This window comes from Hyaena hyaena, unplaced genomic scaffold (assembly GCF_003009895.1).
Source record: "Hyaena hyaena isolate Hyena2069 unplaced genomic scaffold, ASM300989v1 scaffold_327, whole genome shotgun sequence".
Classification (NCBI taxonomy): Eukaryota; Metazoa; Chordata; class Mammalia; order Carnivora; family Hyaenidae; genus Hyaena; species Hyaena hyaena.
This window is the reverse complement of record NW_024080962.1, coordinates 1,288,019-1,304,474: the sequence shown is the minus strand read 5'-3', so window position 1 is coordinate 1,304,474 and position 16,456 is coordinate 1,288,019. Positions and strand designations below refer to the sequence as shown.

At 39.6% G+C, this 16,456-nt stretch overlaps 1 protein-coding gene across 1 annotated transcript in view; it reads left to right on the top strand.

Annotated features, from left to right (window-relative positions):
• RAB2A (RAB2A, member RAS oncogene family) overlaps nt 1-16,456 on the top strand; it is an 86,105-nt gene that overhangs the window by 59,640 nt on the left and 10,009 nt on the right. The window contains exon 6 of the mRNA XM_039249125.1: nt 3,635-3,746. Within this exon, the coding sequence (XP_039105056.1) occupies nt 3,635-3,746 (112 nt within the window). The remainder of the gene's footprint in view (nt 1-3,634; nt 3,747-16,456) is intronic.

Below are 16,456 nucleotides of genomic sequence, written 5' to 3'. Positions count from 1 at the left end.
TATTAGATGAGGTGAATTGGGGTAGACATGGAAACAGGGAATAGGCAGTTTTTGAATTAGATGAGTTAAGCAGTAGGGAGCCAGTGAAGGGATTTGAGAAGGGCAGTGACCTAGTCAGAGTGACAGATGACACCGGTTTTTCGAACTCTGGCATTTTAAATTGGTTACACAAGAAATAGGAAGCAGAGTCTACAAAGATGAAAAATCCTTAATAGTCAAGGATTATATCACAAATGCTAAACAAAAAGGGGGCATGAATTATGGTTTAGGAAAGAAGGATAGTTAAGTAATGAAAACCATTTAAATGGGATTATTGGGAATGAAGAGCCAGACGACAGTATGATTTTTATACCTGGAAAACTGAGGAAACAAGTAAAGAAGGGTATGATAAAAAAAAAGAAGGATCATGCATTCTTTTAGGTTTCCTATCTTTATTTATTTATTTATTTATTTTTTTAGTCAGCTCCTTGCCCAACGTGGGGCTACAACTCACAATCCTGAGATTGAGTCAGATGCTCTACTGAGTCAGCCAGCCAGGTGCCCCAAAAGATCGTGCATCCTAAATTGCCACCTTTTTTTTTTTTTTTTAACAATCCCTCAAACGTACGTGTCTTTAACCCTCTTTGCTAAGACGCCATTTGCAAATGCAAACATAATCAGAGATCGTGGGAGTGGAAAACCGTAATTTTATCCTAAAGTAAGTATTATTTAAATATGGCATAGGCCTAAAATGGGACAAAGGTACTTGAGGGAAAAGGTATTTCCTTGAAGATTTTGTGTAATTCAAAGATAATATGCCCTTAAGAATGATCTTCAGATAAGGACAGTGAATTCCCTTAATGTGTGTCCATATCACTATTGCTAGTGTTTCCCCCATTTTTTATTCCTACTAGAACGGAAGCTCCGTGAGGCCAGGGGTTTGGATTTTTGTCTATTTTGTTGAGTGGTCTGTCCCCAAATGTAGGAGAGGGTTCGGTACACAGGAGGCCCTCAGATTATAGCTGGATAGTTGCTTCTGCTGTAAATATTTGTAAACTTAGTTTGCCTGCCTTTTTCGTTCTCATCTTACGGCTGATGTTTCACAGCAAGGGCGTCTGAATGAACAGTACGACGTATCCTTGTGGTTCCCTCTGTGATGTTCTGTATCAGACTTTCTAACATTTCAGATTTTGAGTATTTTTTTGAGCACTTCCACCACTGGATGCTTATAAATTGTAAATTATTTTTTAAAGTGTAACAACTGTGAAAGTTACAAAGTCACTCAGAAATTTCAATTACATAAACAACGGTGACTGATAAAGACCTGAGTGACAACTTTGTAAACATAATTGACAGCTTATTCTGGTCAGCCAGCTTTAATAAAGGTACCCAGTTCCTGGTGAATTTTGTAAGGGTGCAACAGTGGCATTAACATTAGGTAGTTGAGGCTCTACCATCTTTGTTTCATCTCTAATTTGTGTGATGTAAGTTTGCATGAAATACTAACGTTCTTTACTGTGCACTCAGTAAAAATAGTACTGTGAAAGACTGCAAAATTACATGGGAAAATGATCCACAATATACATTAAGTGAAAAAAAGTCAAAATACAACAGTGGGTATGAACATATTCCAATAGGAAGAAATAGACAATACAAGTGTGAATTTATCACGTGTTGATGAGGATTGTGATACAATGGGAACTTTCAAACACTGCGGCTAGGACTGTAAATTATATAACGGTTTTGGAAGCAACTTTGTACCAAGTATGTGTTCGAGTACAATGGCTTTTGAGCTTTTTAATTGGACTTATAATAAATGCATTTTATATCATGCCCCTGATACACAAATTTCATGCATACCTACATAAAAAACAGAAATTCCATGAAACAATGGGTGATGCACTTATATTTTCTACTTTATTCCTTACTATTCACTAAGTCACGGCACAGTTTGAGAAATACTACCTTTGAAAAGCTTTGGCACATATACACCAGAAGGTATAAAAATTTTTCTCATATATAATGAAAAATTATAAATAACTTTGTCAGACGGAAAATTAAAAAATAAATTGTGTTAGAGTGTCTGGGCAGCTCAACGGAGTAAGCATCGGACTTGGGCTCAGGTCATGATCTCGGGGTTTGTGGGTTCAAGCCCCAGGTTGGGCTCTGTGCTGACAGCTCGGAGCCTGGAGCCTGTTTCAGATTCTGTGTCTCCCTCCCTCTCTGCCCCTCCCCCACGCACACTGTCTCTCTCTCTCTCACACAAAAATAAATATTTAGAAAATAAATAGGGGGCGCCTGGGTGGCTTAGTCGGTTAAGCGTCCAACTTTCGCTTAGGTCATGATCTCGCGGTTCGTGGGTTCGAGCCCCGCGTCGGGCTCTGTGCTGACTGCCGGCTCGGAGCCTGGAGCCTGTTTCAGTCTGTGTCTCCCTCTCTCTCTGACCCTCCCCTGCTCACGCTGTCTCTCTCTCTCTCCTAGAAATAAATAAAACCTAAAAAAACAATTAAAATAAAAAATAAAAAAAATAAAAAATAAATAGTGTTGCCTTCATTCAGTGGACTTATAATACAGCAGGAAAACATTAAGAAACTAGATCTACATATATTGTATTGATAAATCTGGAAAACATCATGTTGACCAAAATTAACAAGTTGTTGAATGATAGCTACATCCGAATTTTTTTTAATGTGCAAAGTACCCAGTTTACTATATGGCTTTAAAATTAAGTACCTGTATAACCAGCATGAGAGTGAAAACACCAAATACAGACAAGTGGTTCCCTCAGAAGGAAGAAGGAAAGGAATGAGATGAGGAACAGACACACGCACACAGGAGGTGAATCAACTGTAACTTGACTTTATTTCTTAACAGTAAAGAAATTTGATACAAATGTCAAAATACTATGTCAGGGCTAGATGGAAGTACGTGATTAGTCTAGTCTTCATCCTTTTCTATGTGTTTAAACTCTTTTATAATAAAGATTAAACATTCACAATAAAACACTTAAAGGACACTGATACTTCCCCCCACCCCCACCTTACCAGTACGATTCCTGTAGGATAAAATGAGTATCGTGCTTGCCCCAAAACTTCTGGCTAGACTTTTGTTTCTTTCTCTCTTTTTCTGTTAACAGTTTTACTAGGAGTGAAACCAAATGAGATTAATAATCTAATTAATGTTTCTTTAGTACTTTGGGTTTTATTAAGCAGTTTCTTTCCTAGAGCTTCTGAAAATTATGTGATTTATTTTTTAATCACATTCGTAGAAACTCAGTCTGGCTGAATGATGAGACTAGTGTCGTTGTACTGTGTTGAGTTATTATTTTGAACAAAACCATCCCCTTGTTTGGGAACCCACTATACTCAGAAGCAGAATGTTGGGTAGACGTTCCATTTAGGTTTCTCTTACTTGTAGCGTTCGAGGACTCCAACTCAGAGTCTCTCTTCTGTTGGGTTGTTTGTTCTTTGAAACTGACCACTGTGCTCTATTTTGACCTTCATAAGACCCGGAATAATGCAGTTGATGGTTATGTGTTAAAAATTAATTGAAAGAATAGTCATCACAACTTTGAATCTCATGGTACACTTTTCCACAGATGCCTCTGTTTATACTGTGTTTGTTAATAACAGGACCTTTTATTTCCCATATTTAGTGATTTAGAATCTAGAAGAGAAGTAAAAAAAGAAGAAGGTGAAGCTTTTGCACGAGAACATGGACTTATCTTCATGGAAACTTCTGCTAAGACTGCTTCCAATGTAGAAGAGGTAAATAAAAGGCCCTTTTAAATGTTTCTCATCTTTTTACTTAATTGAAACGTATTATGTGCTTTCATATTCATTTATTGGTCTATCCCCCGTAACCTTTTTAGTGTTTATTATCATGGAGTAGGATAAGTTCTGTTTGAAATGCCTTGTCTTGTAGCATTCATCTTAAATCTCTTAAAGACTCTTAAATTATATCCTGAACCTTCTCTCTAAGCCAAAATGCTTTAACACATCTTTGTATGTAATTATTCTGAGAGGGAAAAAGGAAATAGCACTAATGAAATTGGAAATGTATCAAGACAATAAACATTTGTAGCTATTTGTATCTACTTTTTCTTAAATAAGGAAAATATTATATTATTGCTGTGTAACAAAAAAAAGCATGGGAATTTTGTCATCTTTAGTAAAATTTAAAGTATCTCCGTTATTTTCATTGATCAGCCTGAACTGCTACCAGTTTTCTGAACACATCATGTTCTTTTATGCTTTTTGTATTTGGATGTGGTATTTATATAATATACACAGATGAGCAGGCAGTTAATTCTCTCTAAGGTAAAAGTATTGCTACATTCTAGTTTATAATAGGCAGGAAAAAGGCTGGGGCACCTGGCTGGCTCAGTCAGCGGAGCATGCGACTCTTGATCTCGAGGTTGTGAGGTTGAGTGTTACGTTTGGTGTGGAGATTGCTTAAAAACAGTATCTTAAAACAACAACAACAACAAGAAGATAAGTAGTTTGCCTAGAGTACTGCCACCTTCTGGGTAAGAATCTTAGCAGTAGCTGCAAAAAGGGACTCTCAAGAGTAAATGATTTTAAAATCTCCTTTTCCTGAGGATAGCAGAGATGAGGTGCTAGGTCGCAGCTAACACTATGCCTTTGATGTTAGTAAACAGTGAGTAAATATTTATTAGGACTGTACTTAGAGCTCTTCTCATTAACTTTTGAACCCAGAAGTAGACTACAGTTATTCAACAGCGTTGGTATTTTCCCTGGAAAATTCGTTCTTAGGTAAGATACTGTACTTGTCTATACTTGAAGATGTGCTCTGTGGCTGTCCTTCATGCGTTTCCTACAGCCACCAGTTAATGCTTTACCAGTGTCCAGGAATTACAATTTGCTAACAGGCAAGAGTAACACTGCGCTTTGCACAGCAGACCCAGAGAGAAATTTATTCCGCCTCTTCGTTCAACTTAAAATAGACACGTAAAGCTACCTGTTTGAGAGAGCTCCTCCTTTAAGAGGTGTTGCGTTTGAAACCGTAAGGGCCAATGTGGAGATTTCAGAACTTACAAAACATATCCTTATTAGTTATCTCTGATTTTCTTACTGATTTTGAGAGCCCTGAAGCCAAAACTGTCTACATTTTAATTAAAAGAAAAACCATACTGTGAGGCATGTGGCCGGCACAGAAGACATACAGCTCTTGATCTCGGGGTTGTGAGTTTGAGCCCCACATTTGGCGTAGAGATTATTACTTAAGTTAATAAAACTACTCTGAAGTCAGATAACAAAACATCAACTACTATAAAGTAATCCTGGATTTCTAGCTTTGTTTCTGATGATGTTGTGTTCATTTTCCTTATTCTTAGCCAGAAATAGTAGGTATTTTATTTCTAAGCAGCAAATTACTATTGACATTTGGCTGACCACTTAAATAAATTCCATTAATGTTTTGGCCGCATGTATTACAGAAATCCTGTATATGTGGTTAATAATAATAATTATTTAAATTTTATCTGGGCAGGAATTTCCCATACTCTTGAGAGAACTTAACTTTGTAAATTAATTTGCCTCTCAAAAGCCAGGGATATTAAGAAATAATCTTTTTAAATCTCATTTTAAAAGACTTACAGACAAGCATTACATAATATAATCATCCATGAGATTTTACCTAACAGCTAACAATCTTTCATGATAAAGTATTTTGAGAAGGTAGAGGACCGTTCTGTGATCCACAAAGGGAAAAATCAAACCTGAATCTCTCATGACTTAGCAACTTACTGACCAACAAAGCAATAACCAAAGGGCTTCAGCATGTAGAAAAAATGGAGTAGACTTACTCACCTCTCCCACCTGCCAACTAGAGGTAAAACTCTGAACATTGTATGTAAAACAATCACAGGAAGGCTGAAAGGTGGTGAGAGGACCAGCTAGGGACTGTGGAGTCTGGGGAAAGTGACCCAGCACTGATTTTCCTTGGTTTTCTTCAGATCAGGCGCTAGAGAAACTGGCAATCCAGAAAGGCCAGCAGGTGCTGGGGGAAAAAGAGAAGCCTGCCTTCTAGTCAGAGGACCAGCAAAGCCTATTAGGAAGAAGATAACCATTCTACTACAGCCAAACATGACAGAAAATTACGGTGCTGCTTCTACCATCAGCTTGCCCTAATAAGGTTCTCCCACACTCACCATTGTCCTGTGGTATTGGGGTCAGAGGAAGCCAGCAAAAGTATAGGTTTGAATAAGGTCCAGAGTCTCATAATACAGAAGCCCAGATGGCCAGATTTCATTAGAAAATCACTCCTCATATCCAGAACCAGGAAGATCTCACACCGAACAGAAAAAAAAAAAAAAAAAAAAAGAATCAGTAGATACTAATAGCAAAATGACAGAGATGTTGGAACTATCTAAGAAGATTTTTTAGGCAGCCGTCATAAAAATGCCTCAACAACTAGGAGCACTTAAAACAAGTGAAAAATAGTCTCAGCAATACAAATAGAAGTAAGGGGGGCTCAGTCGGTTAAGCATCTAATTCTTGATTTCGGCTCAGGTCATGATCTCACAGTATGTTAGTTTGAGCCCTACATAGGGCTCTGCGCTGACAGCTCGAAGCCTGCTTGGGATTCTCTGTCTTCCTCTCTCTGTGCACCTCCCTCTCTCTCCCCCTCCCTCCCTCTCTCTCCCTCTCTCAAATAATAATAATAATAATAAACATTTAAAAAGGATATAGGTAAAAAGGACCAGATAGAAATTTTAGAACTGAAAAATATAATAATTGACATAAAAAAGCACAGTGGATGAGATCAACAGCAGAATGAAGGGGACAAAGGAAAGAAATAGTGAACTGGATGATAGAATAATAGAAACCACTCAGTCTAAACTACAGAGAGAAAATGGACTGGAAAACAAAAATGAGCAGCGCTCAGGGACCTGTGGAGCTGTAACACAAACCCTGACATTGTGTTATCAGATTCCTAGAAGGAGAGAAGAAAGATGTCCTAAAAAGTACTGAAAGAAGTAAAGACTGAAAACTTCCCAAATGTGGCAGAAGACATAAACCTCTAGATTCAAGAGGCTGAGCCAACTCCAAACAGGATAAACCCAAATGAATCCACACCAAGCCAAACTTCTGTCCGTAGTCACATCTCTGAAAGCTAAAGACAATTTTGACAGCAGTGAGAAACACCTTACCCAGTTCAATGACAGATTTCTCATTAGAAACGATGAAGGTCAGAAAGAAATACACAGCAGTTTCAAGAGCTGAAAGAGAATAATGTTCAGGATGCCAGAACTAGCAAAAATAATTTTCTCTTTTTTTAGATATTTATGTATTCTTAGCATGAGCAGGGGAGGGGCAGAGAGAGGGAGACGCAGAATCTGAAACTGGCTCCACACTCTGAGCTGTCAGCACGGAACCTGCCATGGGGCTTGAACTCACGAACTGTGAGGCCATGACCCAAGCCAGAGTCGGATGCCTAACCGACTGAGCCACCCAGGCACCCCAAGAATGCCTTTCAAGAATAAACGAAAATGGAGACATTATCAGGTGAAAGGTAACTAAGAATTTGTTAATACAAGATCTACTCTAAAACAATGGCTAATGGAAGTTATCTAACAGAAATGAAATGATAAAAGAAGGAATCTTTGATAAGCAAAAGTATAGATAATGTTGTACATAGAGGAAATATCATAAACCATGGCAGAGAAAGGGGACATCAGGGGAGGTGAGGTTTCTATACTTCATCTGATTTGGTAAAATGACAACACTAGTAGACTGGGATGTATAAAGTTTTATACATATAAATGCAATACCTGGAATAACTACTAAAAAATATCCAAAGGGATACACTAGGCAAATGAGTATCTAAAAAACCATAGATAAATGAGGAATTTTTCAAAAAGTTCAGTTAACTCTCAGGCAGAAAAAAGAACACCAAAAACAGTAACAAAAATCCAAATGGCAGACTTAAGCCCTCACATAGCAATAATTATATGAAATGTACACAAATCAAAAGAAATTGGCAGAAAGAATTAAAGAGCAACTATCTGAGTGTCTACAAGAAACTCACTTCAAGTATAATGATATAGGCAAGTTGAAAATAGAATGTATGGGAAAGATAACGCATACAAACATTAACCAGGGAAAGGCAAGAGTGGCTCTGTTTAGACTTAAGAACAAAGAAAATTGCCAGAGACAGACATTACATAGTACCAAAAGAGTCTGCCAGGAAAACCTAGCAGTCTTAAATATGGATGTATCAAATAACAGACCTATCAGATAATTGAAGCAAAAACCAGTAAAGCAACTGGAAATAAACTAGACAATGGAATTAAACCAGAAGTCAATAAAAGTCTCCAATGATGATTATGGATTTGTCTATTTCTCCCTTCAGTTCTATTAGTTCCGGTTATCAGTAAGTGATAACTGGAAAGAACATGTCCAGAGATCTGGAAACTAAACAACACACACTTCTGAATAATCTGGGTCAAGGGGACATCTTAAAGGAAATCTAAAACTGCATTGAACTGAATGAAAATGAAACTGCAGCATACCATACATACTCAAATAGGAATTGAAGACCACTTCGCAGCTTATTAAAAAGCATCTACAAAAACCCACAGCTAACATTGTAATTATGATAAAAGGCTGAATGTTTTATCCCTTAGATCAGGAACAAGGCAAGGCTGTTTGTGCTCATCATTACTTAAGATATTGGTGAAAACTATAGCTAGTTCAATAAAGCAGGAAAGGCAGATAAAGGCACAGTTAATAAGTGAGTTCAGCAAAATTACAAGATAATAAGACAAATATATAAAACATACTCTGTTTCTGGGGGGGGGTGCATGGCTGGCTCAGTCAGTAGAACATGCAACTCTTGGGGCGCCTGGGTGGCTTAGTCGGTTAAGCGTCTGACTTTCGCTTAGGTCATGATCTCGCGGTTCGTGGGTTCAAGCCCCGCGTCGGGCTCTGTGCTGACTACCAGCTCAGAGCCTGGAGCCTGTTTCAGTCTGTGACTCCCTCTCTCTCTGACCCTCCCCTGCTCACGCTGTCGCGCGCTCTCTCTCCTAGAAATAAATAAAACATTTAAAGAAAAAAAAAAAAAAGAACATGCAACTCTTGACCTTGGAGTCATGAGTTCAAGCCCCATGTTGAGCATAGAGTTTACTTTTAAAAAATCTGTTGTATTTCTGTATATAGCAATGAACACCAAAATTTAAAATATAATACCATCTATAATCACACCAAAAGAAAATGAAATACCTAGCATAAATCTAAAAATAACATGGACAAGACATGTGTGCTCTAAACTGCAAAATGTTGGTGGAAGAAATTTAAAAAGATCTGAATAAATGGAGGGATGTACTATGTTCATTGTTTGGGGTATCCTACCTACTAAAGATGTCATTTCTTCACAAATTGACATAGAGATATAACCCAATTCCTATCAAAATTCCAGTAAGATTTTACTGTAGATATTTGACAGCGTTATTTTAAAATGTAAGTAGAAGGGCAGAGGACCTAGAATAGTGAAAACAGTTTTGGAGAAGAATGAAGTAGGGGAGTCCCTCTTTGATTTCAAACCTTAATGTACACTGTGTGATACTAGTAAAGGAATAGATCCGTACGGGAGTAGGACAGAATAGAGGACCCATAAATAGACCCCACACAGATATGCCCAGCTGATTTAACAAAGGTGCAGAAACAACTCACAGAGGAAGATAGCCATTTCAATAAATGGTGTTCTAGCAATTGGACTCCTTAGGCAAAAAAAAGAAAAGAAAGAAAGAACAAGAAAAAACATTCAAAAACTAACTCAAAACAGATCATATGTCCAATGTAAAACATTCAGATATTTATCTTTTGTAGGGAAAAAAGGAGAAAATCTTCATCTGGTGGTAGTCATGCTTGTCAACTAAAAGGATAAGCCATAGAAGGAAAAATTGGCAAGTTCTCCTTTAAAACTTCTGCTCTATGAATGATCATGGTAAGAGAACAAAAAGGCAGTCTACAGACTGGGAGAAAATACTTGTGAATATCCAACAAAAGACTAGTATCTAGAATAAAAAAACTCTTAAAACTCAATAGTTAAAAAAAAAAATCAGTCCAGATAGAAAATGGGCAAAAGATGTGACCAGAGATTCATCACAAAGGATATGTAAATGGAAAAGAAGCACTTGAAAAGGTATTCAGCATCATTACCTGTTAGGGAAATGCAGTGTAAAACCTCCATGAGATAGCACACTACACACCCATTAGAACAGCTAAAATAAAAAAGCAACAACATCAAATGCTGACAAGGATATGGAGCAACTAGATCCCTCATCCGTTACTGGTGGGAGTGTAAAATGATACGGCCACTCTGGAAACAGTTCAGGGGTGCCTGGCTGGCTCAGTCAACAGAGCAAGCGACTCTTGATCTCAGGAGTCCTGAGTTTGAGCCCCATTGTTGGGGATAGAGTTTACTTAATAAAAATAATAATAATATGTTTAAAATTAAAAAGAAAACTAGGGGTGCCTGGCTGTCTCAGTCAGTGGAACATGCAACTCTTGATCTCAGGGTTATGGGTTCAAACCCCACGTTGGGTGTAGAAATTACTTAAAATTTTAAAAAAAAAACCTAGAGATTCAACTACCTACCGGTTGTATCTCTGAGCATTTATCCCAGAGAAATGAAGATTTCTGTTTAACCCAAAAGCCAGTACATAGATGTTCATAGCATCTTTATTCACAGTAGCCAAACACTGGAAACAACCTAGATGCCCTTCAACAGACCAGGGGTTAGACTAAGTAATATAGTACACCCATACCATGGAATACTGCTCAACAAGTAAAAAGGGAGAAACTATTGATACATGCAGCCACCTGGATGAGTCTCCAGAAAACTGTGCTTAGTGAACAGTCAGTCCCAAAAGGTTGCGTACTGTCTGGTTCTGTTTATAGGATTTTGATTTTGAAATGACAGAATTAGAGAAATGGGAGCATTAGTCACTGCCAAGTTTAAGGAGGGTGGAACAGAAGTGTGCATGATTGTAAAGAGACAACATGAGGGAACCTTACAATAATGGAAATGTTCTGTATCCCTTTTCAACATTTGGATTGTAACAATGTACTATATACATTTCCAAGGCACTGCCCTTGGGGGAAACCAGGTAGAGGTTACACAGGATGGCTTTGTATTATCTCATAAATCTGCATGTGAATCTATAATTACCTCAAAAAGTTTGATTAAAATACACACACACAATAACCACATACAGGCAACTTTAAAGTTAACCTGTTCTTAAAGATCATAGTGAGAATTAACACAGAAAATTAAGAAGCCTTACAGTAGTGTGAAAAAATACTAATGTGAGAAGGTGGAAAAGTTATAAAACCTTAAGTGATATTTTTTGAATTTACAAAGAGCACAATTTCTTTTTCAAATTAAGTTATTAATTTTTGTGTTAAATATGTCTCTTTGCGGAGTCTCATTTCTGCACAGAGCAGATTTCTATACAAACAACCAGATTCTTCCATGTTAAATATTGCATTTTAGCTTATGCCTAACAAATGATAAAGTTACGTGGGATTTTTATTATGCATACATAGACTTTCTTAGTAAGATTGCTCAGAAGTAACTGAAGAAGAAATTATATTAATATTTAAACTGAGTTCATTCATGACCTTTGTGCATGTCTGCCTTTAAAACCCAATTAGGTATATCATTAAAGTAAAGAGCATTTTTATGACGGTGTATGTTTATGCATTAGTTTATTTTTCTACATCAGCTGTATTGAAGCATTTTGGTCAGCTCACACTAAGATTGATGGCACTGCTATTTTAAATCAATTTAAACACTTGTCACCATTTAAAAAAGTAAACCCGTATATCTGTCACCAGGCGTTAGAAGTTAACACCATCTTGACATTTTGATGATCTTGTTTTATTATGTCCTCTGTTTTTTAAGCAAATTCCAGAAATATTTTACCTATAAATATTTCATTGGCAGTAATTTAAAAACATATAACGCGATACCATGATTATACCTAACAAACAGCAGTAATTCCTTAATAATACTACTGCTATCGAGTACGAATGGCACCCTTTTTCTTTGCATTCAGCAGTTACTGCTGGAAAACAAGTACTTGGTTTCTTTGAGGTCAGAGAAGACTAGCAGGGATTGTGTCTGCTGTGAGAAGTGGGCAGGGAGAGCTGAGCGTTTGTCCGGCGTTGGCCTGCCGACAGGTGCTCGCGCCAGTGCCTGCGGCAAAGCCGGCACCTCAGTGGGAACGCGCACAGCTCGCAAAATTGCCCCATGTTATCACCGGGATTTAAGCAGGAATTAGCCCACTGGAATTAGATCCAAGGGGGATTCGTGATGAAACGTAAGAGATAAATATGCTAGTTTTACAGGGTCCAAAGATTCTTCGTGGCTTAGACTTGGCATTGGAGCACATAGGAATTCGTTTCAGGAAGTTTGCTGGAAGTACTGCGTCTTCTGGTTTTTGCTCTGTAAGACGCGAATTCGCCTCATTATGCCGCCCTCCGTGAGAGAGGAGGTGGGACAGGGTGGGCTGAACCTCACGCTCTGGGCCCAGACAGGAATTGCTTCTCAGCTTACTGCCTGACCTTGGAGGACCCATTTCTGGGAAAGTGGATCATTTGAGCAGTTAAAAGAATGAGACATCTATCCGAGGGGCCCCTGGGTGGCTGAGTCGCTTAAGCATCCGACTCTGGGTTTCAACTCAGGTCATGATCTCACTGAGTTCGAGGCCCACAGTGGGCTCTCGGCTGTCAGCACAGAGCTGCTTCAGATCCTCTGTCTCCCTCTCTCTGCCCCTGCCCCACTTGCTCCCCCCTCTCTCTCTCAGAAATAAACATTTACCCAAAAAAATTTTTAGTAACTAAAAAGGAAATTTTTTTTGTCAAATCAGTTGTATTTAGAGCTGTGCTTCTCAGACATTAATGTGTACTCAGATCGCCTGGGAATCCTGTTAAAATGCAGATTCGGTTCGGTGGGTCAGGGTGTGGCCTGAAAGGCTGCATTTGGAACTGGCTGTCCGGTGTTGTCACGGTGCTGCCCCTGGGCAGGCTGTGGGGGGTGTAGAGACTGAAGTTCCTTCAGCTCTGTTACCTACCCTGCCTGCCCAGAAGGACCTGGCTGGCTGCCGTCCTTTCCTGATCCTCAGGGACGTTCCTTCAAACGTTTTCCTCCTCTTTTCTCTAGTGATTCTTGGCTCTCGGCATGTAATTACATAATCAAATTTTAACCATTTGAAAAACAAAAACCTATCATTCTCCGTTCTGGATATGTATGTTCTCTTCCACCCTCTGGTAAGATCCGTCTCCGTTGCCTCATTCTTTTTGACACCTCGGTTCACAGGCCGACTCCTCTCCCATGGCCACGGTCACCCGGCACCTCCCAGTTGCCCATCCTAGCCATCTGTTCTTACGTTAAACAGTCCCTTAAGGAAATTTGACTCTTCAGTAGCCTCTGTCCTTTTTCCTACCCCTTTACGGTCACTTATTCGGTTAATGTAACTTGCGTTCCACTTGTGTCTTCTTGTTTCCGCTGCTGAACATCTCTCCAAGTTACCCTCCTCTGTGATTGACACCCCGTCTGCATCTTGCAGCCCTCCGCACTGGTTCCTCTGAGGTCTTCCTGACAATGAAAACTGAGTGTCACTCCCCGACTTTATTAAAAGCATGTGGTGGGTTTCCCACTGCTTCAGAACCAAACTCATTAGCCTGGAAGACCGGTCGGCTTATTTGCCAACGCCACGCGATGTGCTCCCTGTATTACACTAAGCGCTCATCCGCTGGGGGGCGCTCTTCAAGCCCACCTGCACGCAAAGTGCTCTCTGCCTGCCCTTGGAACGCCCTTTCCTCCTACCCTTTCCTTCCGGGACCTCCTCTTGGAATGCCCTGACGCACCCTCCTGCCCCCCCCCCCCCCCCCCCCCCCGGCCACCACGTCCGCGCGTGCGCGCTCCGCAGTTATACCCTCTTCTCTGCGCTCATTCCAGCCCCTCCTGAGCGTGAGTTTGTCTTTAGCGCTCCGTCACGGCACTTGTTTCTCGTGTTGCTTCAGCGTGAGGGCAGCCGCACTCCTTGAAAACCCAGGCTGTCTTTTCATCTCTGCATCCCCCGCGCCTCGCACAGCCCCCCCCCCCCCCCCGGCACGGGAGGCGGCACGTGTTCGCGCGACCCCCAGTTTCATTACTTCAGCCCTGCCCTCCTCCTCGGTCGTTAATCAGACCGTGCCTTCGTCCCACTTGTTAACATGTCGGTGGAATTCTGTCCCAAATCTTCTTTGCCCTAAGCGTTCTAAAACCTGTGTGATTTTTGAAAACCCAGATGATCAGATTGGCTCCTCCTCTGATCAGGAGCTTCCTTCAGTAGCTGCCTAGGGTCTTTGTACTTTGAAAAGATTTTTTTTAGACTCCGGGATAAATGTAGCAGAGATTAGAGCAGGCTAGGAAAATACCCCTTCCCAGAAGACCCATACTGACTTTCTGATGATTGCAAAATACCCCAGAAGTGATATATTATAATTATATATATGTAATTATGTATATAATTGTATGTATATATATATATAACTATAAATTATTGTTTTATATACAACTATACATGTATAAAAACCTGTAATTCCTTCCCTGTGTATTTTTGCTGTAAAGTAAAATTTCATTTTCTCAGAGTTGTACATTACCCAAACTCATAGTAGTATATTCCTTCTAGGACCTACACGTGATTGTGGTGTGAATAATGGTTAGACCTGCCATTTTCTAAACAGTTGTGTCTTTATCAGATATTCTCACTCTCTTAGCCATCTGATGGGTAATTTTTCCCTATGTTCATCAGTTTTACATAGAATTGAAAGTTTATGGAAGCCAGGAAAGCGTGTAAACACCAAAAATTGTTAAGGAATTTAAAATATCTTAGGGGCTTCTGCCTGGCTCAATCTGTTGGGCATCTGACTTCGGCTCAGGTCTGTGGGTTTGAGCCCTGGCATCAGGCTCTGTGCTGACAATTCAGAGCCTGGAGCCTGCTTCAGCTTCCATGTCTCCCTCTCTCTCTGCCCCTCCCCTGCTCGCACTCTCTCTCTGTCTCAAAAATAAATAAATAATTAAAAATTTAATTAATTAATTAAAATAAAATATCTTAAAACTATTAGGGCACCTAGATGGCCCAGTCAGTAGAGCCTGTGACTCTTCATCATGGGGTTGTTCGAGCCCCACTTTGGATGGAGAGATGACTTAAAAGTAAAATCTTTAGGACTGGCTTGGAAGAGCACATGACCCTTCATCAAGGGGTCATGAGTTTGAACTCCATGTTGGGTGTAGAGATGACCTAAATAAAACTGTAAAAAAAAAATCAAATTAAAAAAATAAAACATTGGAAAATCAGGACTGGAAATTCCTGGCTTAGCTGCTAACATTCTAAAAGATAGAGCCAAGATAATAGCTGAAAGCACAGTCAACTAATGGTCCTCAGAGAGATTGCAGCAACTTGCCAAGCCGTCTACACTGATAGGATAGGTGGATTTCTATGTGTAGGGAAAACACATGACTTGTGTAACTAAGAAGACAAACAGTTTCAAGGCCCTTTGCTAATATTTTTGTCCTGTCCCAGTACTTGAACACCAACAGACTTAATCTGCATTGAGAGGACATCGTCCTTGCCTTGCGCTGCATTATGAGTGGTGGTATGGTCTCGCTGTAGGACTGGAACGTGGTGTGGACTGAAGGCTTTGTTTTCCCCTTCACCCTGTTCTCAGTGTCGAGGATACCACACAGCTCTCCACTGGAAATTTGACTTGACCTTATGAGGCTTCCAGCATCCTTGGAGGAGTAATTTAATAAATATTTATTACTCTCATCCCCTGATTGGAAGATTTTGCTGACTTGCCCCCTTATTTGGCCATCACCCTTAGGGAACTTGAAGGATCATCTAAGCCAAACTAATTTTGAAAGTTCTAACCATTTCCTCTCCTAAACCAAAGTAGCTAAACAATACTGGAAAAAGTCATGCTGATAAGTGCATATCATACTTACATACTCACACATTCATCGTGCATATTCACATATAGGCACACGGTTATATAGATCAGCTACCAAGAATTCCCACTTGTGTATGACATAAGCATTAGAACCCCATGTTTCTAAAAACAAACTCTGCATTCTCTCCTTGAAATCTGATTTTTTTTCCTTTTTTATTTATCTCCATTCACAGCATACTTCTGTGTCAGTCCCTTCAGCCAAAAGCAGAATCGTCCTTAAACGCCTTACCATTCTTGCCCGGTTACTTACCACGTCCCGTTACTTCCGATCTCTGCTTCCTATTCTTGTCACCGCTGTTGATTCTGCAGGCCTTCGGTTCTTACCCGGTTCATTGATTTAGACTGACCTGGTCTCCTTGTTGCCAGCCAACCTTTCTTCCTCAACTCCATCAGGAAGTGCGAATGTAAAATAAATGAAAATTCCCTTGAGTTGTATTAAAGAGAAGAAGTGA